The 24,267-nt window shown below is 38.4% G+C and overlaps 1 protein-coding gene across 6 annotated transcripts in view; it reads right to left on the bottom strand.

Moving 5' to 3' along the window:
• The window catches only part of COL14A1 (collagen type XIV alpha 1 chain), a 267,412-nt gene that overhangs the window by 67,055 nt on the left and 176,090 nt on the right, over positions 1-24,267 (bottom strand). For all 6 annotated transcript variants that reach the window (XM_073794695.1, XM_019932069.3, XM_019932070.3 and 3 more), the window contains 5 exons: positions 23,721-23,759; positions 23,400-23,538; positions 12,773-12,915; positions 8,435-8,544; positions 6,124-6,282 (listed from right to left, as the gene is read on the bottom strand). In XM_073794695.1, the coding sequence (XP_073650796.1) occupies positions 6,124-6,282; positions 8,435-8,544; positions 12,773-12,915; positions 23,400-23,538; positions 23,721-23,759 (590 nt within the window). The remainder of the gene's footprint in view (positions 1-6,123; positions 6,283-8,434; positions 8,545-12,772; positions 12,916-23,399; positions 23,539-23,720; positions 23,760-24,267) is intronic.

Here is a 24,267-nt window from a genome sequence, read left to right as displayed (position 1 = left end):
TATATATGGTATATATATATACCATATAGTATTTGCATATACTTTTTTTTAGTGCATAATGCAAGACAGATACCATGTAGACCTCCTTTAGGATATGAAAATGAACAAAACCAGAGCTCTGCCCTCAACGAATTTATAGGGAGTAAGAGACAGACACATAAATACTGTTTACAATGCGGTGTCATGACAGGCTCTCATACGGTGTTGTGAGAATCTGTGCTAAGCGTATTTTTATTTAAGGCATCGATCACACCATAAATATTTAGACAGTCTTGTTCTACTCATTTATGTTGACAACAAGTTAATGTATATTTTGAAACATTTAGAAACATCATTATAATATCATTAAGGGCTCACACTAGCTTCATGATGTGACCATTTCTAACACTATATTTCTTCCTATATTATTTTCAAATATCGAATATCATCATGAGTTTGGTATTAATAGATACACACTACTATATATAAAATGAACCACAAGGATCTACTGTATAGCACAGGGAACTGTATTCAGTATCTTATAATAACCTATAATGGAAAAGAATCTGAAAAAGAATAGACATTATCTATCTAGCTATCTAGCTATCTATAACTGAATCACTTTGCTGTACGCCTGAAACTAACACAACATTGTAAATCAACCATACTTCCATTTAAAAAAACAAAAAAGAAAAATGTGTCATCAATTACGGAGCTAGGAGAAGGATGAAATTCTTTGCATTTTAAATCTGTAACTTTCCTTCAGCAAGTGGTGTTTTCAGCAAAAGCTGGAAACTCTTGGTGCCGTATTTTCTCTCATCCCTGTCAAGGGTCCCCTGGATGAAGATGAGAATACTCAAGTAGTTGGTATGACCGAAATAGGTTACTAACAATGCTTCCAGCATCACAAAAGAGCCTGCCCTATCTCACAGTAAAGAAAATGAAGTCAGGCTTTCTCTTGTTATACCCAGGAAGAATTGTGCCTTGCTGCAAACATCCTTCCCTAAGTGAGTTTTGCAAGATTCATAAAATGACACAAATTTTGAAAGCAGATGCATAAATCAAGACATCCTGTTTTCTTTTTTCAATATAAAGCTATTGTGTTATTTGAAGAAATAGTGCATGATTCACTATTCTTTTTTTTTCTGTATTAAAAAAATTTTTTTTCCCAAAGGGCATGATATTTAAGTCTGCTCAGGGAAACCATACAACAAAATTATGACCATTAAAAAATTAGGTTTTTAAAATTAAAGCATTTTTAAAGAACACGGCTGCTGATTTTCATAAACAACAATAGCAACAAAGATATTTCAAGGAGCATAGAGATTAGGAGGCTATGGAGCTAGGCTGCCTGGGTATAATCCACTCACAAGCTAAGTCACTTGAAACAAATTAATGTGTTGGAGTCTCAATTTTCCTTACCTATAAAATTAGGATAATAATAGTAGCTATTCATTAGAGTAATAATAGTAGCCATAACAATAAAATGAACTCATAAAGGGAAATATTCAGAACAGTTCCCAGAATACAGTTATAAATAATAAATATTTTTTCTTTTTTAATTATTTTTTAATAAATATTATTTTAATGTAACATGCACAAAAGCCCTTTTATAATTGATCTTTAAGCTGTAGCAGTATATAATACAGAGGCCAAAATAGTAGAATGAAAATGAAAGTGATGCAGTATTGAGAGCAGAAATATAACAGTAGTTTGTGTCCCCAATAATCAACGTTTTGGTTGAGAAAAGTCTTAGCAAATAACAATAGCAGCAAACACTTGTTGAAAAACTTACTATGTGCCAGGCATTACCCTAAGGACTTTGCTTATATCATTTAATCTTTCAATCACCACTATGAGGTGTGATAATAGTAATGTCAACCCCATTCTGTAAACTAGGACTTGGGACGAAAAAGTCAAAGTAATTTAAGCACATGTTGAAAGCTGAATTCTGGCTGGGATTTGAACAGCACACCTCATTTTCTTGTGGTTTATTCTGCAGTAAACAGATCATTAGTCTAATGTTTAAAATGTAGATACCCCAGCCTAACTTGACAATGCCATTTGTCTGGGGACATTTATTAAATGGGTCCCATTATGACAGCATTAGATAGATTCAGTCAATTCTGTAAGTCATTCATCCATTAAGAAATTTTCCATTTCTGAATAGAGCCCTCAGTGTGAACACATTTTAGTGAATGGAAAGATTTATTTAAAGCATAGTCTTTTTATTAGTCCCAGGATATACCAGGCTTTCTTGAAGTTTTTCGAATTCACTGCCCAATCACCTATAACAGTATAATGTCTCCATACAAACCTTTGGCTAAAATTCCCCTACCCTATTGAGTCACTGAGATTCTTATGAGTTCATTTTATTTATTCAAGAGGTCAAATACCTACTAAATGCTGAATGAGGCTGATACTATCATTTGAAGAATGCTTGTGGGCTGTCTTTTCTTTTTCAAGTTAGATGAAGTCAGCAGCCTTTTTTGTGTGAGTACAACAAATTTATTCATAATTGTTTTGCATTCGTAATAGTTTAGATTCCTCAGCCTTTATTTAGAGACTTCTTTTCCAAGGCACATTTCTGGGGATTGTTCTTTAAAAATCTGGCTTTTATTCCAGAAGCAATTACACACACATTGATACAAATCATGGAGGAAACATTACAGAGATGACATGTCCAAAGATCTTATATTTGAGTGCCTCAAAGTGCAAGACAATGTGGTTCAAAATAAATCATACTTCAAGTGACTAAGAGGCAGCCCCTTTTCACTTCTGCAACTTTTTCCCTTTGTAACTGACTGAACATTATGAAAAAAAATATCTGGCCAAATAAAAAACAAGTACCCTCCCACTTTCACTTTTTATAATCTCTTTCAAGGGAATACTTAGACAATTACAAACACTTTTTCATTACTGGACATTTTTGTTTGGGTGTAGCACAAAAGGCAAGTCATTTGGGGTCAGATGTTAGCATGAAAATAAGATTAAAATATTTCTTGGCAGTTGAGTCACTGTGATCTGTGAATGGAAATTAAAATGTACCCCTGGCTCAACTTTCCACTCAGTACCAGTTTTCATCTGTTGATTTTTTTCCTAGTATAACATTTTTAAGCTTATAATTTGAAGTCAAGCTGTACCTGAACTTATACAAATATTTAGAGAGCTTTACATTGCCCGAGAACATAGAAGAAAGAGTCCTGAGGACCTAGGCCATGTCCTGCTTTTAAATTGGTGTGTAAATTTGATTGATTCCACCTCCAAACTAAGATTTATTAAGCCTTTATCACTTGTCACCTATTGAACAGGGTGTTTTTACTTGCTCGCCATCAGCTTGCTGAATTTAAGGGAAACCATGATGGTACTATTCAATTAGGAGATGAAAAGGAACAGCTGTTGTAGTTGTTGGTAGTAATGAGAATGTTTAGGTGTAGACATGCTTGGGGGGAACATTTTGATCACGTTTATTTCAAGGCTGTAATTCAAATAATGGTGAGTTTTTGAACCTGCCCGTGAATAGACAAGGCGTATGGTCACTGTTACAGACCAGATTCCCTCCTCTGCCTTAAGTTCTATCATAATCAGTCTGAACCAAGGGAAAAGAGCTCAGAATGGAAATTGGGTAACCACATGCAACTCAGATACAAGCTCATATCTCACTTTCCTCACTTTTGAAAGGGGATTCCTCCCTAACTTATTCAAGTCTCAGTTTCTGCATCTATAAAATGGGGATAATAATAAGTATCTCTTCCTAGGGTTATTGGAGGATTAAATGAGATAATATCAGAAATGTTCACACTGCCTAGTCCATAGCAGGCAATAAATGTTAGCCACTATTATCATTTTAAGGAGTAAAAGATACAATCCAGTGAAAACACAACCATGTCCTTGCAATTTAAAAACACTTGTTTCTAGAGGATCATTGACTAGTCTACTATTGATTCCTACATAAAAGTTTAACTCTAAATAAAATTACTAAAAACTCCATAACATAACTTGTATTTGTCTTTATTTACACATCAGAGGGCCAAATAAATATCAGTTGTATAATTATATAAGTGTTAGATTTGAAAAGGTGGAAAAAAGACACTAACAAACATAATCAATGCCAGAAGCTCAAATTTTTTCTTGAATTATCTCTGATTGGCAGCATGATAATTTCATTAGGTATCAGAAAAGGTAGAAGAAACTTCTCAGGAAAAAGAAGATTGGAAAGGAGAAGCACAGTTGTTAAGTTTCTTCCCATGTGTGTTTTGACGGCTAAATTAAACCTGCCTATTAGTTTAGTCCCACTAGGGACTTTTGCTGCATGTAAAATCTTGCATTGCTGAACGCAAGTTGTTTTTATTATGAATATGAGTAATTTCAATAAAGTAGTTACTATATCCCTAAATCCATTCATCTCTCCTCCACTCAACTTTGGTTTAAAAAATCTGTAGTCTTGAAGACTGATAAAGTGAGTTCTTCCATCACTTGACAGTTTTTGAATCATTGCTGAATTTGCCAGGGAATGCTTACCTATAAACTACTCATCCCTCTTAGATGATAATTACCCCTCCTGGAATGACCCAAAACGTGTACATTACACATTCCCTTTTGCATATGTATATCAAGATTATATTAGCAATGTATGATTTCTAAATTGAGAATTGAAGACTGAAGCTTCTCTCTTGCCTTGCCCTGAAACAGTTAAGTAATAAACCAAAAAAGCAAGTGAGTTTTCAATCACATTCTTGAGATCTACTCTAATATCATCCATTTCAACATAATCAAATTCCTCAATAAGTGGGTAGACTAAAAATCTATTTAGTAATCCTTTGTAGACTTCTAGATTCTAGCAAAAGCTACAACTTTTTTCCTACTAGGCTTACAAAGAACTCTTTAATGATTGACTTCTATAAATTCCCCTTTGTCTCCTACTGGGTGGAAGTTACCACAGAGGGTGCTCTGTTTAATTGATTTTCTGTCATGGTCAAAAGTAAAGATTTATCACCAGTAGACCTGACACCTACAGTCATTTTTGCTTTCAGAAATAAATTCTTTAATATTTAATTCATCACACAACTGGAGTAAAATTACTATGTAGAGTGTCATTTGAAATACAATTAATTTGTAACTGTGATTATAAAACTGTAGTTGTACAGTATGAATTATAATTAGGAGATGGTATGATATATATTAGTGGACTGTTGTCAATACCACACATGGAATACTATACATGCAAAACATTTTAAGAAAAGACATGATACAATTCAAATAGATGACTTCCTATTTGCTGGCTAGTTCTACAGATCTCTGAAAGCATAAGACAATAAGAGTGAATAATAATTAACCTGATTATTCTGCTACACAGAAGAGAAGTGTAGATTTGAATATTTGGAATTGCTTACAAGAATAAAATTCCCTCCAGGCTAATTGGTTCTAATTATAGAATGACTCAAATTAGAGAAGTTGCTAATTAGCTGTGAATGTGTGGTGTGAAAACAAAAGCTTGTGTACACTGCTCTTTTTTGCGGGTAGTGACTGAAGGGAATGTGATTTCTTTGTCAATTCGAAGTCTCCTCGTCTAAAACTCCATGTTGTATGATGAAAAATATATCTTAGAATGATTTGTTATTTAAATAACTATTAACAATTAAAGGGTTAATTTTACATTAGCAATAGCAAGAATCTAGTTTTAAAATGCCCAAATCTAACTCAAATGAGAGACTTATGTCAATTTACTGTGTATAATAATAACATTTTATTCGGATTTGTATCTGCTTATATAAATGAGTTTCATTTACAGTTTTGATTCTCATTAACAAACCATTTATGCCACACTATTTTATTTGAATTTTAAAATATGAATATTTTACTATTTGAATTTTAAAATCCATTTAGAAAACAAACTAGTCTAATTCTCGGAGCATTCTCCTTATAATACAGCAGAAGCATATTGCCAGAGCTTTGAACGTTCATGTTTTAATTCATCTGAAGAGGCCATTATCTACTTGTTTATCCATTCATCAATCCATCATTCATCCAGCCCTCCCTCCATCCATCCCTTTACCAAATTTTTCCCCTGGAAGATAGATAATTATATTTCAAGAGGATTTTTTTCTTTAACAATAACACAGATTCACTTATTTATCCACTTACTGGGGCAGAGTTTCCATTTGGTCCTCTTGATCTAACCATTCTCCCTAGGACTTCGACACCATCTAATGTGATATTAGACGATGCATTTACTGCCTTCTCACCCACTTGCTTGCAGTCAATAACCACTTTGGCCAAAGTCTTGCTGATAACAACATGCAGCTGATAAAAGTAAAGATGTTTTAGAAGGTAAGAAGCAGGAGAAAATATCAACCAAACTTACATAATTGCATGACCCCTCACCAAAAAGTATGGAAGAGAAAAGAAGGAATTCTGTCACTATGTGTTTTGCTTAAGGAAAAAGGTTCTACTTTTACCATTTCCATGCTTGTCCCACATTCAGGTACCATCTCTATGTTGTTGTGTTTTTTTAAACACTAAGGAAATCTCACAAGCTTTTCATTTCCCCTGTAATATTTCTTGGCTACTTTGTGACTGACTCTGCCTAACCAAGAAAAGAATCATGTCTAGAGGAAGTTGGTAAATAAATGACAATAATTCCAAAGAAATGCTAATGGGACTATTTTGAACCATGAAGTAATAAATCATCTGCATCTCACGTGTTTTTAAGATACCTGTACTTCTGGTTGCACAGTCCGATTAAACCAGAAAAAAAAAAAAACATTTTTATGCAACTTTTCTTAGGCAAAAAAGAGTCAGACTTTTGTTATGCAATTGTTCTTATACAGTTATGGTATTCAAAACCCCAGAAAGTAGCAAAGTTGTGTAGATTAGATAGATCTGCCCACATTCTACATCAGGAGACAGAGGCAAGATGAAGACTGCTTTGCAACACCGCTTCCCTCCCTCTGACAGTGCAAGAAGGGCACGGTTAAGAGGCAAAGCTTTTTGCAGTACCACTTAGTAAACCCTCTGCTCTCCGGCACTCTTGGTGTTGCATTCCTTAACAGCCCAGAGATCAGCGGGCTTATTCACTAAACACAAAGGAAACGGTAAAGTTTGGAAGGAAGCATGTCTACTCCAGTGATCACCAAAACAAAGTGTTTCAGAGATGTGAAATGTGAATGAACAGAGTTCTGTCACAAGCGCCAGGTTAAAATAAGAACAACTGAAGTCAGGTTTTACCAGCTTCCTCTGGGTAACTTATATAATGGCAGTGATGGGTGGTCTGTATGTGTGTGTGTATATATATATATGTCTCAGTGCAACCTGTCTACATATTTCAACATGATTTGGCTGCTGGTATTTATCTATATTGGTGGCCAGGTAGACCAGCAATCCTTCCTACATCATACATAATGTAGTGAACTAACAACTCTCTGCTAAATAATACAGTATCTTCTACTACATGGTTCCTCAAAGTAAGAACCTGGACCACTTCTGTGGTAAGGCACCAAAATTCGCCATCTCAAAATGTCTCTTTGGTATGTGGATTGTTTCAAGCTGAAAACAATCAAGGCCCAAAAGACTCAGGAAGAAACTTTGACCTTCCTTCTAACTGCCTAAAAGGATTCAGACAGAAGTCCAGTTCCCAGAACAGACCTATCACCAGAGACATCTGCAAAGAATACAGACTAGGTATGGTGGGGGAAAATCTGTGTCCCGTTGTCTCTGCAGGCCCAGCAAATATTTATTTACCAAACATTTGCTTTTCCATCTCCATGTGAATTACCTTCCTTCCCTTTGAAGTCCCAAACTACCACCCCCAAAATCCTCTTTTGTCTTTAGCTGAAGAAGGTGAAGCTTTCGGCTATTTTGGTGAGATACTCAGTTTTTCCTGGGTCTCTCCCATGTATACATGTTATTAAACTTTTGTTTGAGTTTTTCCCGTTAATCCGTCTCATGTCAATTTAATTCTTAGGCCAGCTAGAGGAACCTAGAAGGATAGAGGAAAATATCTTCCTTCCGACACTATCAATATCCCCTGCGGTACTGGATAAAAATGTACATTTTAGGGCTTCCCTGGTGGCGCAGTGGTTGAGAGTCCGCCTGCCGATGCAGGGGACACGGGTTCATGCCCCAGTCCGGGAAGATCCCACATGCCGCGGAGCGGCTGGGCCCGTGAGCCATGGCCGCTGAGCCTGCGTGTCCGGAGCCTGTGCTCCGCAACGGGAGAGGGCACAACGGTGAGAGGCCCGCGTACAGCAAAAAAAAAAAAAGAGTACATTTTAGAGACCCATCCCAGAACTGCCAAATCAGAAGGTCAGGGCATTGTTCACAAGCCCCACAGGTAATTCTTACTTCAGGTGAAGTATGAGATCGAAAGCTCTATGGATTTTTTGTTTTACTATCTTCTGTTTCTTTGCCCACAGCAAATAGAATAAAGAATATACGTATACAAGGCATTACTCACCTTGTGAAAGCTTCCGTAGAAAATTTTCCTAATTTCAGGTCCTTCAAAAGTAACAGTTTGAAAATCCCCACTGTAGTCATGGTTGAAATATGTTAGGGTTTTCCCACCATCTAATCAAAGAAAGGAAAAGATAAACATTTGAGAAAGTATTAAAAGGAGTAATATTTTAAAAAGTCAACTCAAAATAATGTAACCTTTGTTTTCAGGCTGTGTTTAGGGCAAAGTGACGAGTAGGTAAGGAAATGACCTATAGTCCTTGGGTTGCCCCAGGCTTTCAACTGGACAGATTAACTAACTTAACCATGTAGTGTGATGATGAGGCAAGGACCCTGACATATATTGTTCCTCTGTAGTTCCTTGCCTATACTCCCATTCCCACTACCCTTTTGGGAGATGGTTGTCTGACGTTGGAAGTAGAGGCAGACAAAAAGGAAAAATGAAGTTAGTCAAATTGTTGCCAGAGCTGCTCCAGATCTTTGTTCAAAACCCATCAACCGTCTAACCCGCACCTTTGGCAGGAATGCCTGTGCTCAAAAGCTGCCAACCCCCCATCTTTAGCAGGAGTGAACATAAATTTTTAAGTTAAAAGGTCCAGAGGTGGGCTTCCCTGGTGGCGCAGTGGTTGAGAGTCCGCCTGCTGATGCAGGGGACACGGGTTCGTGCCCCAGTCCGGGAAGATCCCACATGCTGCGGAGCGGCTGGGCCCGTGATCCATGGCCGCTGAGCCTGCGCATCCAGAGCCTGTGCTCCGCAACGGGAGAGGCCACGACAGTGAGAGGCCCGCGTACCACCAAAAAAAAAAAAAAAAAAGTCCAGAGGTAAGAAAGGAAGGTACAAAAAACACAAAAAAACAGATGGAACCAGCTGGGACCAAGATGATGATGAATCTGACCTCCAACAGACCTTGAGTCCCGTTATACGGTGATTTACTACTTCAGCATGTTACCTACACCTACTTACTGGCAGCCATTAAGGACTAAAAAAGGATAAAAAGGAGGTAGCACACAGCCTCTTGGAAAAAGCCCTGCCCCTTCCCTGGTAGACTAATGCATATGCTTCCCCAGCATCAGCCTCACTCCTCCTCCTCTCTTTGTCTTTACTTTTTAAAATTGAATCACCTCACATCAATCAGAATGGCTATCATCAAAAAATCTACAAACAATAAATGCTGGAGAGGGTGTGGAGAAAAGGCAACCCTCTTGCACTGTTGGCAGGAATGTAAATTGATACAGCCACTATGGAGAACAGTATGGAGGGTCCTTAAAAACTAAAAATAGAACTACCATATGACCCAGCAATCCCACTACTGGGCATATACCCTAAGAAAACCATAATTCAAAAAGAGCCGTGTACCACAATGTTCATTGCATCACTATTTACAATAGCCAGGACACGGAAGCAACCTAAGCGGCCATCGACAGACAAATGGATAACGAAGATGTGGCACATATATACAATGGAATATTACTCAGCCATAAAAAGAAACGAAATTGAGTTATTTGTAGTGAGGTGGATGGACCTAGAGTCTGTCATACAGAATGAAGTAAGTCAGAAAGAGAAAAACAAATACCGTATGCTAACACATATATATGGAATCTAAAAAAAAAAAAAAAAAAAAAGTGGTTCTGAAGAACCTAAGGGCAGGACAGGAATAAAGACGCAGATGACGTAAAGAATGGACTTGAGGACACGGGGAGGGGGAAGGGTACGCTGAGATGAAGTGAGAGTGACATGAAAATATATACACTACCAAATGTAAAATAGATAGCTAGTGGGAAGCAGCCGCATAACACAGGGAGATCAGCTCAGTGCTTTGTGACCACCTGGAGGGGTGGGATAGGGTGGGAGGGAGGGAGACGCAAGAGGGAGGAGATATGGTGATATATGTATATGTATAACGGATTCACTTTGTTATAAAGCAAAAACTAACACACCATTGTAAAGCAATTATACTCCAATAAAGATGTTTAAAAAAAAATTTAAATCTCTCTCTTCAGGTGGGTGAGAAGTTGATCTGTGAACTTAGTTTCCACTTTTCCTTTCTTTAGCCACTGAATAAAGCTTGTGCTGTGTCAATCTCGGCTTCGGTTTTGCTATTCACTTACTTAAAATGGAAAGGAAAAAGAACCCTCCCCCTCCAAGGCAGAGAGCATGGGCCAGGCTAGGCCCTGAGCAGGGTTCATACAACTTAATTCGGTAACAAAATCTTAAGAAATAAAAACCAGATTCTTTGCCTTATTTAACCACTGAAACAACCAGTTTTCCCAGGACATGTAACTTACACTGCCCCAAAATAGTGATATTTCAGCATGTCTTTTATTATGAACAAACAAGTTAAAAAAAAAAAACCTTCCTATTCTTGAGTACTTCATGTTACAGGGAATATTTTATTACAAAAAGAGAGGAACATTTTTCTCACTAATTCATTCCCCGGTTACAATTAAATTTTTCATTCTGCTTTCTATAGGAGCAAGTAGTATTAATCATTTCAAGAGACTTCTTTGTTTTCGAGTCCTGGTTGGATATAGAGTTAGCAATTTACACCTTTTTAATCTACAGCTTTCCCTTAGTTTCAAAATCAATACAAAATGCTTTCACAATGTTTAGTTGTTGATTTATTTCCATGTACTGAAATGTCCTTTAACAAATACTAGTTGGAAACAGCTTAAAATACTTTTCTTATCCAAATGTTCGAGTTAATACCTAACAATAACCACCAAATTTTCATTCCCAGATTGACTGGGATCCTAAACTAAAAATATATTTAGAAAACTCAGGGACATTAACCAAAAACTTGATAATTCTCTTAAGTGATAATCATTTGTGACATCCAAGAGTAAAGGTTAAGAACTTTCCTTTATTGTTTCCTCCTCAACTTTCCAATCTCCAAACAATGGAATTTCTCATTCACAACTATTCTCTTTTCTTTCTGGACTAACTCTCTAGATGATCTCACATATGCAACTTTCAATTTTATATCTCCGCCCCAGAATTCTTCCCAGAATATGCCGCTGCCAATCTGACATTCTTTTCTAGGATATGAAAGAGGCATTGCAACATTGTGACTTAAAAGAAATATATATTTGTTATTCAGATGACCAAAATATATTTCTCATATATACTTGGTCTTTGTCTAGGGTTCCTGCCTCACAGCCCCTAAAACCGTTGGAATTTCCTGTGGTCAGAACAAAAAAATGTGCCTTTTGTTATGTTAATACAGTGGCTTTTGGAAAGCCCTTAGGTAACCTAAGGATAAGGGCTGGTTGCCTGGAGAACCAGTCATGTGACGAGAGGGTTAGAACTTTCAGTCCCCCTACCCCCTCCAACTTCTATGGAGGGGAGAGGGGGTGGAGACTGAGTTCAATTGCCAATGGCCAGTGAGTTTATCAATCATTCCTATGTAATGAAGCATCCATGAAAACCCAAAAGGATGGGGTTCAGAGAATTTCCAGGTTGGTAAACATATGGAGGTGCCGGGACAGTGGTGCAGGTGGAGAGGGCATGGAAGCTCCCGCCCTCCTTCCCCATGCCTTTCTCCTAAGTTATATCCTTTCATGATAGACTGGTAATCTAGTATGCAAAATGCTTCTCTGAGTTCCGTGAGCCACTCTAGCAAATTAATTGAACCCGAGGAGGAAGTTGTGGGAACCTCTGATTTAGACTGTGGGTCAGAAGTACAGGTAAAACTCTGGACTTTCAGTTGACATCCTGAGCTGGAGCGGGTCATTGGAACCTCCAATGTGTAGCTGGTAGCAGCCTGAGCTTGCCACTGGTGGCTGAAATGGAGGGGGAGGAGGGCAGTCGTATAGGAACAAGCCCTCAACCTGTGGAATCTGATGCTACCTCTGGTACATAGTGTCAGACTGGAGTTGAATTCTCAGATACTCTGCTGGTGTCCAAGAATCGCTTGGTGTTGTGTGGGAGCCTCTCCTCCACCCGCCACGCCCAACACACATGTTGGAATTGGGCCCAGGAACCCAAGAGAGGCATCTTACACTTATCCTATCCATATAGGAAAAATGACTTCTGATTCCACCCCTCGCACTGATCCTCTTCTGCATCAAGTTGCATGCTCTTCCTGCAGTCGGCATGTCTCACCTTGCTCACTACTGAATCCCAGAGCCTGGTGTTGGCAAATGGTAGGAACTCGATGAATATTTGTTGAAAGAATGAGTAGATAAATGAATGAATCAACTATCACATAGTTCATCATTAGTATTTACAAATAGCTTAAAATAAGTGAGTTACTCTACAATACACACAAACCAGGCAAGATGACAGGCCACATACGTTACTCATACATGTGTGTGCAAATGTTTTATAAATAAATATACTTACTATCTAAAATGACTCCAATCAATGGGTCAGAATTTTTATTTAAAATCTCCCAAAGAGCAAATGGCTCCTCTGGAGTATCAGGAAGAATCCGGAATAGAAAACTGATTGTATAGTCAGAGGGCAATCCTTCTGGATGTAAATATCTGAAAATAGAAAGAAAATAGTATATTTTATTGTATCCCTCTTTAAGAAGTTATCTATATGGTTATAAAAGCAAATACACTTTCATTATACAAGATGTGAAAAAACAGAAAAGAAGAAAATAACAGATCACCATTACCCCATTCAGAAGTGATCGCTCTTTTGGTGCTGTGCATTTCCCTCCAGCCTTTAAAGAACGTCTGTAAGTATTTGTCCAATTTATATAATTTTGCCCCTTTCTTTTCTTAGCACCATTTACTACATATTTCACATTCCTTAAATATTTTTAAGGGCATGATATTTAATATCCGCACAACCTTCTCTTGTTTGGCTATTCCATAATTTATCTTATTAAACATTTAAGTAGTTTCAAGTTTTAGTATTATAAATAATGTTTATCTACAGCCCTTTTATAAAACTTAAGACATTGTCACTTTCTACCACATGTTGCAGTTAGTTGCATTCCTGTCTGTGCTATGTGCCCTGATGTACCATCTAAATCCACCTTTAAGAACTGAGAATCGACTAATCCTGCTTCTGGGAGTGACGTCTGCAGACAGCTCTCCGATACCAGTTCCCTCGGGAATGGCCTCAGCAGATGAGGGGTGCCTCTCCCAAGGTCATGCCAACTTTATTATGGTGCCTCTTTTTAATGACTAGTCTTTGAAGGAATATAAGGACCAGAGCCTCTCATTCTAAAGGAGATAACTCCATTCTAAGAACTGCTGTGTGGGGGTCAACTGAGGCTTCTACTGAAACTGCTTCATAGCTTGACTTCTCTCCTTTGCCCTCTACCCTGCTTCCCTCTGTTCCCTTCCAGAAGAGCACAGCCTCATCAACTCCCCACACACTGATCTCCACCTTCGGATCTGCTTCCTGGGGAACCCAACCTGCTACACCATCTTACCTCTCTAACAGTTAACTGGATCACTTACGTACTTTAAAATTTTTTCCTCAAACAACAGATACAGGCTTTTAGATATATAGGAGACCCATAATATTTATTAATCAAATTGACAGATTGGTGAACAGGTTGGAATTTAGCATAAATGTAAAAGTGAATGTTTGATTTGCATACACTAAATAGGTATGTATTCATTCATTCAATAGTTGTTGAGTGCCTACGATGTACCAGACATGGTAATACGCATTAAGATACATCGGTGAATCAAACTGGCAAGGAACCTTTGTATGAGCACTTGAATTTGAGCAGGGTGAATTATACAGTTTATCAGAAGGTAATAAGTGCTATCAAAAACAACAACAAAAAGCAGCATAATGGGGACTGGGAATGCTAGAATGCATTATTTTGCCATTTTAGTTAAAGTCATCAGCATTGGCTTCACTTAGAAGGTTCATTGAGAAGACTGCATTTGAGCAAAGGTTCACTGAGAAGGTCACACTTGAAGAAAAACTCATAGGAGATGAAGACATCCAGCCAGTGCAAGGATACTAAAGTGGGGTGTGCCTCGTATATTTTGAGAACGGACTAAAAGAAACAAGAGGTAAAGTCAAAGGGGTAATAGCTACCCAGATAATGTAGGGCTCTTTGGCCAATCAAGAGCTTTGACTTTTATGCCAAGGGGAATGAGGAATCACTGGCAGATTTTGGAGTAACATGATCTGATTTATACATAAAAAAAAAAAAAAAACATTCTGACAGCTACTTGGAGAACAGACTCCAAGAAGGCAAGGGTAGCAGCAGGAAGACCAGTTAGGAGGCTGCTGTAATGATGTAGGGAATAGATGATGGTACCTCATATCAGGGTGATGACAATAGAGGCAGTGAGAAGGAAGAGACAATTAGGATTCCTTGGTGGATTGATGTGGGGCATAAGAGAAACAGAGGAGTCCAGCTTCTTTGCCTAAGAAACTCATTAAATGTAGTTAACATTAAGATGAAAAAGGTCATAGGGGAAGCTGGTTCTGGAGGTAAGATCAGGGATGTGGTATTGAACCTATAAAGTATGAGATGCCTATGAGACATCCAAGTAGAGATATCTAGTAAGCAATTAAATATGTAGGTCTAAATTTGGGGAAGTAGATCTGGACTGGAAGTATAAAATTTAGGAGTCCTTGGCATATAGATGGGGTTCAACACTACGATACTGAAAAGATCACTGGGAAGAAGGGACAGACAGAGAAAACAAGGAGGTTCTGAGCAAGTCCTGGTCCCTCCAACATGAAGAGGTGGAGGAGAAAAGAAGAGCCAGCACTGAAAAGGAACAGCCTGTAATGTAGACAGAAACTAGAAGCAGTGTGTATCCCAGAGGCCCAAGGAGGAGAGTAAATCCAGGAGGAAGATATAACCAACTGTATAAAATGCTGGTGACAGGTCGAGTGAGATAAAGGCTGGGAACAACAAATGAATGGATTTAGCAAGGTGGGAGGTGAGGGCATTGCTGGCCGGATGAACAATTTCAGTGGAGTGGTAGAAGATTTTCCTTCGGCAATTCTCATTTTTGTCTAGGCCTCCAGGAATGATTTTCAAATATCCATTTTAATAGTCATCACTAGACAGTGTAAAAAAACCTGTCGAAAGGTAACGTCAGATGTTGGATTTATCTAAAACTACAGATAGTACTGTAATTAGCTTGAATTCAATAAACAGTATTTTGGAAGAAGTTAGAAATGCAACTTGTTTACAAATTGGACAGATTAATTTAATACTCGAAAATGATCTCCTCCACCTTTTCATGCATATGTGCACACTATATCAAAACGTGGGCACAGAAAAAGTTTCACATTAAAATACTGAAGGTATTTTGAGACAAAAAAATGAATATTTGGAATGTAAAGTTGCAGGTGACATCTTGAGAGATAACCCCTTAAACCAGGAACTCCTAATTTGTAATTTCAAGTACCTCTGGAGATTTCAGAACTGTTGAAATAGCGCCAGGAATCCCTAGGTGCATCATAGACTGTAGAATAACTAGATAATTAATTTTTTAACACCTTAATGGGAATATAATTGCTTTACAATGTTGCATTAATTTCTGCTGTATAACAAAGCAAGTCAGCTATATGTATACATATATCACCATAGCCTCTCTCTCTTGAGTCTCCCTCCACCCTCCCTACCCCACCCCTCTAGGTGGTCACAGAGCACCGAGCTGATCCCCCTGTGCTATGGAGCTGCTTCCCACTAGCTGTCTATTTAACATTTGGTAGTGTATATATGTCCATGCTACTCTCTCACTTCATCCAATCTTACCCTTCCCCCTCCCCGTGTCTACAAGCCCATTCTCTACATCTGCGTCTTTATTCCTGTCCTGTGTTAGGTTCATCAGAACTTCTTTTTTTTCCTTTAGATTCCATATATATGTGTTAGCATACGGTATTTGTTTTTCTCTTTCTAACTTCACTCTGTATGACAGACTCTAGGTCCATCCACCTCATTACAAATAACTCAATGTCGTTTCTTTTTATGGCTGAGTAATATTCCATTGTACATATGTGCCACATCTTCTTTATCCATTCATCTGTTGACAAACAAATTGGTTGCTTCCATGTCCTGGCTATTGTAAATAGTGCCACAGTGAATATTGTGGTACATGACTCTTTTTGAATTATGGTTTCTCAGGATATATGCCCAGTAGTGGGATTGCTGGGTCATACAGTACTTCTATTTTTAGTTTTAAAGGAACCTCCATACTGTTCTCCATAGTGGCTGTATCAATTTACATTCCCACGAACAGTGCAGGAGGGTTCCCTCTTCTCCACACCCTCTCCAGCATTTATTGTTTGTAGAGTTTTTGATGATGGCCATTCTGACTGGTGTCAGGTGATACCGCATTGTAGTTTTGATGTGCATTTCTCTAATGATTATTGATGTTGAGGATCCTTTCATGTGTTTGTTGGCAATCTGTATATCTTCTTTGAGAAATGTCTATTTAGGTCTTCTGCCCATTTTTGGATTGGGTTGTTTGTTTTTTTGATATTGAGCTGCATGAGCTGCTTGTAAATTTTGGAGATTCATCCTTTGTCTGATGATTCATTTGCAAATATTTTCTCCCATTCTGAGGGTTGTCTTTTCGTCTTGTTTATGGTTTCCTTTGCTGTGCAAAAGCTTTTAAGTTTCATTAGGTCCCATTTGTTTATTTTTGTTTTTATTTCCATTTCTCTAGGAGGTGGGTCAAAAAGGATCTTGCTGTGATTTACATCATAGTGTTCTGCCTATGTTTTCCTCTAAGAGTTTTACAGTGTTCGGTCTTATATTTAGGTCTTTAATCCACTGTGAGTTTATTTTTGTGTATGGTGTTAGGGAGTCTTCTAACTTCATTGTTTTACATGTAGTTGTCCAGTTTTCTGAGTACCACTTACTGAAGAGGCTGTCTTTTCTCCATTGTATATTCTTGCCTCCTTTATCAAAGATAAGGTAACCATATGTGTGTGGGTTTATCTCTGGGCTTTCTATAACATTCCATTGATCTGTATTTCTGTTTTTACCCAGTACCATACTGTCTTGATTACTGTAGTTTTTTAGTATACTCTGAAGTCAGGTCACCTGATTCCTCCAGCTCTGTTTTTCTTCCTCAAGATTGCTTTGGCTATTCGGGGTCTTCTGTGTTTTCATACAAACTGTGAAATTTTTTGTTCTAGTTCTGTGGAAAATGCCATTGGTAGTTTGATAGGGATTGCATTGAATCTGTAGATAGCTGTGGGTAGTATAGTTATTTTCACAATGTTGATTCTTCCAATCCAAGAACATGGTATATCTCTCCATCTGTTTGTATCATCTTTAATTTCTTTAATCCCTGTCTTATAGTTTTCTGCATACAAGTTTTTGTCTCCTTAGGTAGGTTTACTCCTAAGTATTTTATTCTTTTTGTTGCAGTGGTAAATGGGAGTGTTTCCTTAATTTCTCTTTCAGATTTTTCATCATTACTGTATAGGAATGCAAGAGATTTCTGTGCATTAATTTTGTATTCTGCTACTCTACCAAATTCATTTATTAGCTCTAGTAGTTTTCTGGTGGCATCTTTAGGATACTCTGTAGTATCATGTCATCTGCGCACAGTGACACTTTTACTTCTTCTTTTCCGATCTGGATTCCTTTTATTTCTTTTTCTTCTCTGATTGCTTTGGTTAAAACTTCCAAAACTATGCTGAATAATAGCGGTGAGAGTGGGCAACCTTGTCTTGTTCCTAATCTTAGAGGAAATGGTTTCAGTTTTTCACCATTGAGAATGATGTTGGCTGTGGGTTTGTCATATATGGCCTTTATTATATTGAGGTAGGTTCTCTCTATGCCTACTTTCTGGAGAGTTTTTATCCTAAATGGGTGTTGAATTTGGTCAAAAGCTTTTTCTGCATCCATTGAGATTATCATATGGGTTTTATCCTTCAATTTGTTAATATGATGTATCACATTGATTGATTTGCATATACTGAAGAACCCTTGCATTCCTGGGATAAACCCCACATGATCATGGTGTATGATCCTTTTAATGTGCTGTTGGATTCTGTTTGCTAATATTTTGTTGAGGATTTTTGCATCTGTGTTCATCAGTGATATTGGCCTGTAGTTTTTTTTTATGAAATCTTTGTCTGGTTTTGGTACTAGGGTGATGGTGGCCTCGTAGAATGAGTTTGGGAGTGTTCCTCCCTCTGCTATATATTTGGAAGAATTTGAGAAGGATAAGTGTTAGGTCTTCTGTAAATGTTTGATAGAATTCGCCTGTGAAGCTATCTGGTCCTGGGCTTTTGTTTGTTGGAAGACTTTTAATCACAGTTTCAATTTCAGTGCTTGTGATTGGTCTGTTCATATTTACTATTTCTTCCTAGTTCAGTCTCGGAAGGTTGTGCTTTTCTGAGAATTTGTCCATTTCTTCCAGGTTGTCCAGTTTATTGGCATATAGTTGCTTGTAGTAATCTCTCATGCTCCTTTGTATTTCTGCAATGTCAGTTGTTTCTTCTCCTTTTCCTTTTCTAATTCCGTTGATTTGAGTTTTCTGCTTTTTTTTCTTGATGAGTCTGGTTAATGGTTATCAATTTTGTTTATCTTCTCAAAGAACCAGCTTTTAGTTTTATTGATCTTTGCTATCATTTCCTTCATTTATTTTTCATTTATTTCTAATCTGATCTTTATGATTTCTTTACTTCTGCTAACTTTAGGGTTTTTCTGTTCTCCTTTCTCTAATTGCTTTACATGTAAGGTTAGGTTGTTTATTTGAGATGTTTCATGTTTCTTGTTCCTTGAGGTAGGATTGTATTGCTATAAACTTCCCTCTTAGAACTGTTTTTGCTGCATCCCATAGGTTTTGGTTCATCGTGTTTTCACTGTCCTTTGTCTAGGTATTTTTTGATTTCCTCTTTGATTTCTTCATCAATCTCTTGGTTATTTAGTAGCCTATTGATTAGCCTCCATGTGTTTGTATTTTTTACAGTTTTTTTTCCTGTTATTGATATCTAGTCTTATAGCGTTGTTGTTGGAAAAGATACTTGATACTATTTCAATTTTCTTAAAGTTACCAAGGCTTGATTTGTGAGCCAAGATATGATGTATCATGGAGAATGTTCCATGGCACTTGAGAAGAAAGTGTATTCTTTCTTGTTGTTTTGGGATGGAATGTCCTATAAATAACAGTTAAGTCCATCTTGTTTTATGTATCATTTAATGCTTTTGTTTTCTTATTTATTTTCATTTTGGATGATCTGTCCATTGGTGAAAATGAGGTGTTTAAGTCCCCTACTATTATTGCATTACTGTCAATTTCCCCTTTTATGGCTGTTAGCCTTTGCCTTAGGTATTGAGGGGTTCCTAGGTCGGGTGCATAAATATTTACAATTGTTTTATCTTCGTCTTGGATTGATCCCTTGATTATTACGTATTGTCCTTCTTTGTCTCTTGTAATAGCCTTTATTTTAAAGTCTATTTTGTCTGATATAAGAATTGCTACTCCAGCTTTCTTTTGATTTCCATGTGCATGGAATATCTTTTTCTGTCCCTTCACTTTCAGTCTGTATGTGTCCCTAGGTCGGAAGTGGGTCTCTTGTAGGCAGCATATATATAGGTATAGTTTTTGTATCCATTCAGCCAGTCCATGTCCTTTGGTTGAGCATTTAATCCATTTACGTTTAGGGTAATTATCAATATGTACGTTCCTATTACCATTTTCTTAATTGTTTTGGATTTGTTATTGTAGGTCTTTTCCTTCTCTTGTGTTTCCCACTTAGAGAAGTTCCTTTAGCATTTGTTGTAAAGCTGTTTTGGTGGTGGTGAATTCTCTTAGCTTTTGCTTGTCTGTAAAGGTTTTAATTTCTCCGTCAAATCTGAATGAGATCCTTGCTCGGTAGAGTAATCTTGGTTGTAGGTTTTTCCCTTTCATCACTTTAAACATATCCTGCCACTCCCTTCTGGCTTGCAGACTTTCTGCCGAAAGGTCAGCTGTTAACCTTATGGGGATTCCCTTGTGTGTTACTTGTTGTTTTTCCCTTGCTGCTTTTAATATTTTTTCTTTGTATTTAATTTTTGATAGTTTGATTAATATGTGTCTTGGCATGTTTCTCCTTGGCTTTATCCTGTATGGGACTCTCTGTGCTTCCTGGACTTGATTGACTATTTCCTTTCCCATATTAGGGAAGTTTTCAACTGTAATCTCTTCAAATATATTCTCAACCCCTTTCTTTTTCTCTTCTTCTTCTGGGACTCATATAATTTGAATGTTGGTGCGTTTAATTTTGTCCCAGAGGTCTCAGAGACTGTCCTCAATTCTTTTCATTTTTTTTTCTTTATTCTGCTCTGTGGTAGTTATTTCCACTATTTTACCTTCCAGGTCACTTATCTGTTTTTTTGCCTCAGTTATTCTGCTATAGATTCCTTCTAGAGAATTTTTAATTTCATTTTTTGTATTGTTCATCACTGTTTTTCTCTTTTAGTTCTTCTAGGCCCTTGTTAAATGTTTCATCTATTTTCTCCCTTCTATTTCCAAGATTTTGGATCATCTTTACTATTATTATTCTGAATTCTTTTTCAGGTAGACTGTCTATTTCCTCTTCAGTTATTTCATCTGGTGGGTTTCTACTTTGCTTCTTCATCTGCTGAATATTTCTTTGTCTTCTCATTATGTTTAACTTACTGTGTTTGGGATCCTTTTCGCAGGCTGCAGGTTCATAGTTCCCATTTTTTTGATGTCTGCCCCAGTGGGTGAGGTTTGTTCAGTGGCTAGTGTAGGCTTCCTGATGGAGGGGACTGGTGCCTGTGTCCTGGTGGGTGGGGCTGGATCTTGTCTTTCTGGGAGGCAGGACCTCGTCTGGTGGTGTGTTTTGGGGTAAACAAAACTCACATAGTAAAACCTTACTATGATTTTAGGCAGCCTCTCTGCTAATGTGTGGGGTTGTGTTCCTGTCTTGCTTGTTGATTGGCATGGGGCATCCAGCACTGAAGCTTGCTGGTCGTTGAGTGGAGCTGGGTCTTAGCGTTAAGACAGAGATCTCTGGGAGAGCTCTCGCCGATTGATATTACATGGGGCCAGGGGCTCTCTGATGGTCTAATGTCCTGAACTCGGCTCTCCCACCTCATAGGCTCAGGCCTGACACCAGGCCAGAGCACCAAGACCCTGTCAGCCACAAAGCTCAGAAGAAAAGGGAGAAAAAGAGAAAGAAAAAATAATAATAAATCAAAAATAATAATAATAATTTAAAAAGAAGAGGGCAACCAAACCAATAAACAAATCCACCAATGATAACAAGCGCTAAAAACTATACTAAGATAAACCTAGAAATCAGAAACAAATCAGCCGCAGACAGCAAACCCCAAGTCTACAGTTGCTCCCAATGTCTACTGCCTCAATTTTGGGATGATTTGTTGTCTATTCAGGTGTTCCAGAGATGCAGGGTACATTAAGTTGACTGTGGGGATTTAATCCACTGCTCCTGAGGCTGCTGGGAGAGATTTCCCTTTCTCTTCTTTGTTTGCATAGCTCCTGGGGTTCAGCTTTGGATTTGGACCCACCTCTGAGGGCATCTGTTCCCACACAGACAGGAGGGGGTAAAACAGCGGCTGATTAGGGGGCTCTGGCTCACTCAGGCCAGGGTTGGGAGGGGTACAGAATGTGGGGCAAGCCTGCGGTGGCACAGGCCAGTGTAACGTTGCAAAAGCCTGAGGCGGGCTGTGTGTTATCCCGGGGAAGTTGTCCCTGGATCACGGGACCGGCAGTGGCGGGCTGCACAGGCTCCCAGGAGGAGAGCTGTGGATAGTGACCTGTGCTCGCACACAGGATTCTTGGTGGTGGCAGCAGCAGCTTTAGCATTTCATGCCCGGCTCTGTTGTCCGCGCTGATAACCACAGCTCGTGCCCATCTCTGGAGCTCGTTTAGGCAGTGCTCTGAAACCCCTCCCCTCGCACACCCTGAAACAATGGTCTCTTGCCTCTTTGGCAGGTCCAGACTTTTTCCCAGATGCCCTCCTGGCTAGCTGTGGCGCACTAGCCCCCTTCAAGCTGTGTTCACACAGCCAACCCCAGTCCTCTCCCTGCGCTCCGACTGAAGCCCAAGCCTCAGCTCCCAGCCCCGCCCACCCCGGCGGGTGAGCAGACAAGCTTCTCAGGCTGGTAAGTGATGGTCGGCACAGATCCTCTGTGCGGGAATCTCTCCGCTTTGCCCCTTGCACCCCTGTTGCCGTGCTCTCCTCCGTGGCTCCAAAGCTTCCCCGCCACCCACCTCCCGTCTCCACCAGTGAAGGGGCTTCCTAGTGTGTGGAAATTTTTCCTCCTTCACAGCTGCCTCCCAGAGGGGCAGGTCCCATCCCTACTCTTTTGTGTCTGTTTTTTCTTTTTTCTTTTGCACTTCCCAGGTACATGGGGATTTTCTTGCTTTTTGGGAAGTCTGAGGTCTTCTGCAGCATTCAGTAGGTGTCCTGCAGGAGTTGTTCCACAGGTAAATGTATTTCTGATGTATTTGTGGGGAGGAAGGTGATCTCCTTGTCTTACTCCTCCACTATCTTGAAGGTCCCCCCAATAATGTGATTTTTACATCAACTATATGGAGTTGCTGTTGTGACTTCTCCAGGATAAAAACCATCTGAATTCATGGCACTATCTTAAAATGGTTCAGGGTGTGGATTCTGGGATCTGCAGGTGCAAATCCCAGCATGGTCTTCAACAAAATATGTGATCTCACTCAAGTCATTTAGCTTCTTTATGCTTTAGTTTTGTTATTTATAAAACCAAGATAATAAATGACTCTACTTCATAGAGTTATTGGGAGGTTTGAGTGAGTTACTAGCATTTAGAACAATGCCTGGTCTGTGGTAGTGCTATGTAAGTACTAACTATCTTTATATTTTGCTGAGATGAACAAATATGAAAGTTCAAGCAGCATTATGTGTAGGTCTAACATTTTTAAAGAAATCTAAACATCATCTGCTCTATCCATCATGGAAAATCCTGCTGGGAATTATTACAGCATATTTCTAGTTGATATCATTTCCACAGTGCGATATAATAAACAATAATTGACTTTAGTATCTTGCAATGGAAACATACTTGGTTGGCTGGGAAACCAGGGCATCTTTATGAAGTTGATAACAAGGATACACATTGAAGGTACCAGGCTCCATAGAAACCCCTTCCACCGATGAAAATTCCTTTTCAACCAAACCAAACATTTCCATCATCTTAAATCCTTTAAAAAAAAAAAAAGAAAGAAAGAAAGAAAAAGAAAAAAAACAGGGATAGAGAAAAAGAATAAACAGGCACTTTAGGATTTTAAATTTCAAAATTAGTCTATTAAGGATGAAAAAATCTGGACCCAAAATGGGAGTTATTTAATATATTTGTATTTGGAAAATTTGCGAAACTGCATACCTGCAAGATCAATGTCATCCTTATGCACCAGTGGGCAGGCTGGAAGACAAAACAAACAAGATAAAACCCTAATTCAGATATTTTCCAAACATATTCTTTCCTTGTCCTGAGAACAGGAAGCTAACAATCTTGACGGAAGTCAGCTGTGGAGGGAATCCACACCACATGTGGCTACAGCTTTCTGTGGATTCGTAAAGACTGAAACACTCTCACTTTTCGTTTTGAAACCAAAGGGTCCCAACTTCCTTCTCCTCTCCTGGGTCCATTAAAATCGATGGTGGTCACTTGATAGCATGTCTTGGGAGAAGTCCCACTTCTAATGTGTTACCCTGATGAGCAGACTTAACACATTTTTGAAAACTATCTGCTATAGCTGTTCAAGAGAGTTGCTTTTAAATACAGACCCTCGTCTTTTTAGGGAAAGTCTTTATCAACCTAAAACCCTGAACCAAGGAGAGGTAAGGTTTACTTCCCATATGCTTGAAACCACAAAACTTAATGTCTGCATAACAAATAGCTTCTCCAAGTCAATTTTCTCCCTTCGGAT

Source organism: Tursiops truncatus, chromosome 17 (genome assembly GCF_011762595.2).
Source record: "Tursiops truncatus isolate mTurTru1 chromosome 17, mTurTru1.mat.Y, whole genome shotgun sequence".
Taxonomy (NCBI): Eukaryota; Metazoa; Chordata; class Mammalia; order Artiodactyla; family Delphinidae; genus Tursiops; species Tursiops truncatus.
Note: the sequence above shows the minus strand (reverse complement) of the source record. Positions and strands in the feature narration are given on the sequence as shown.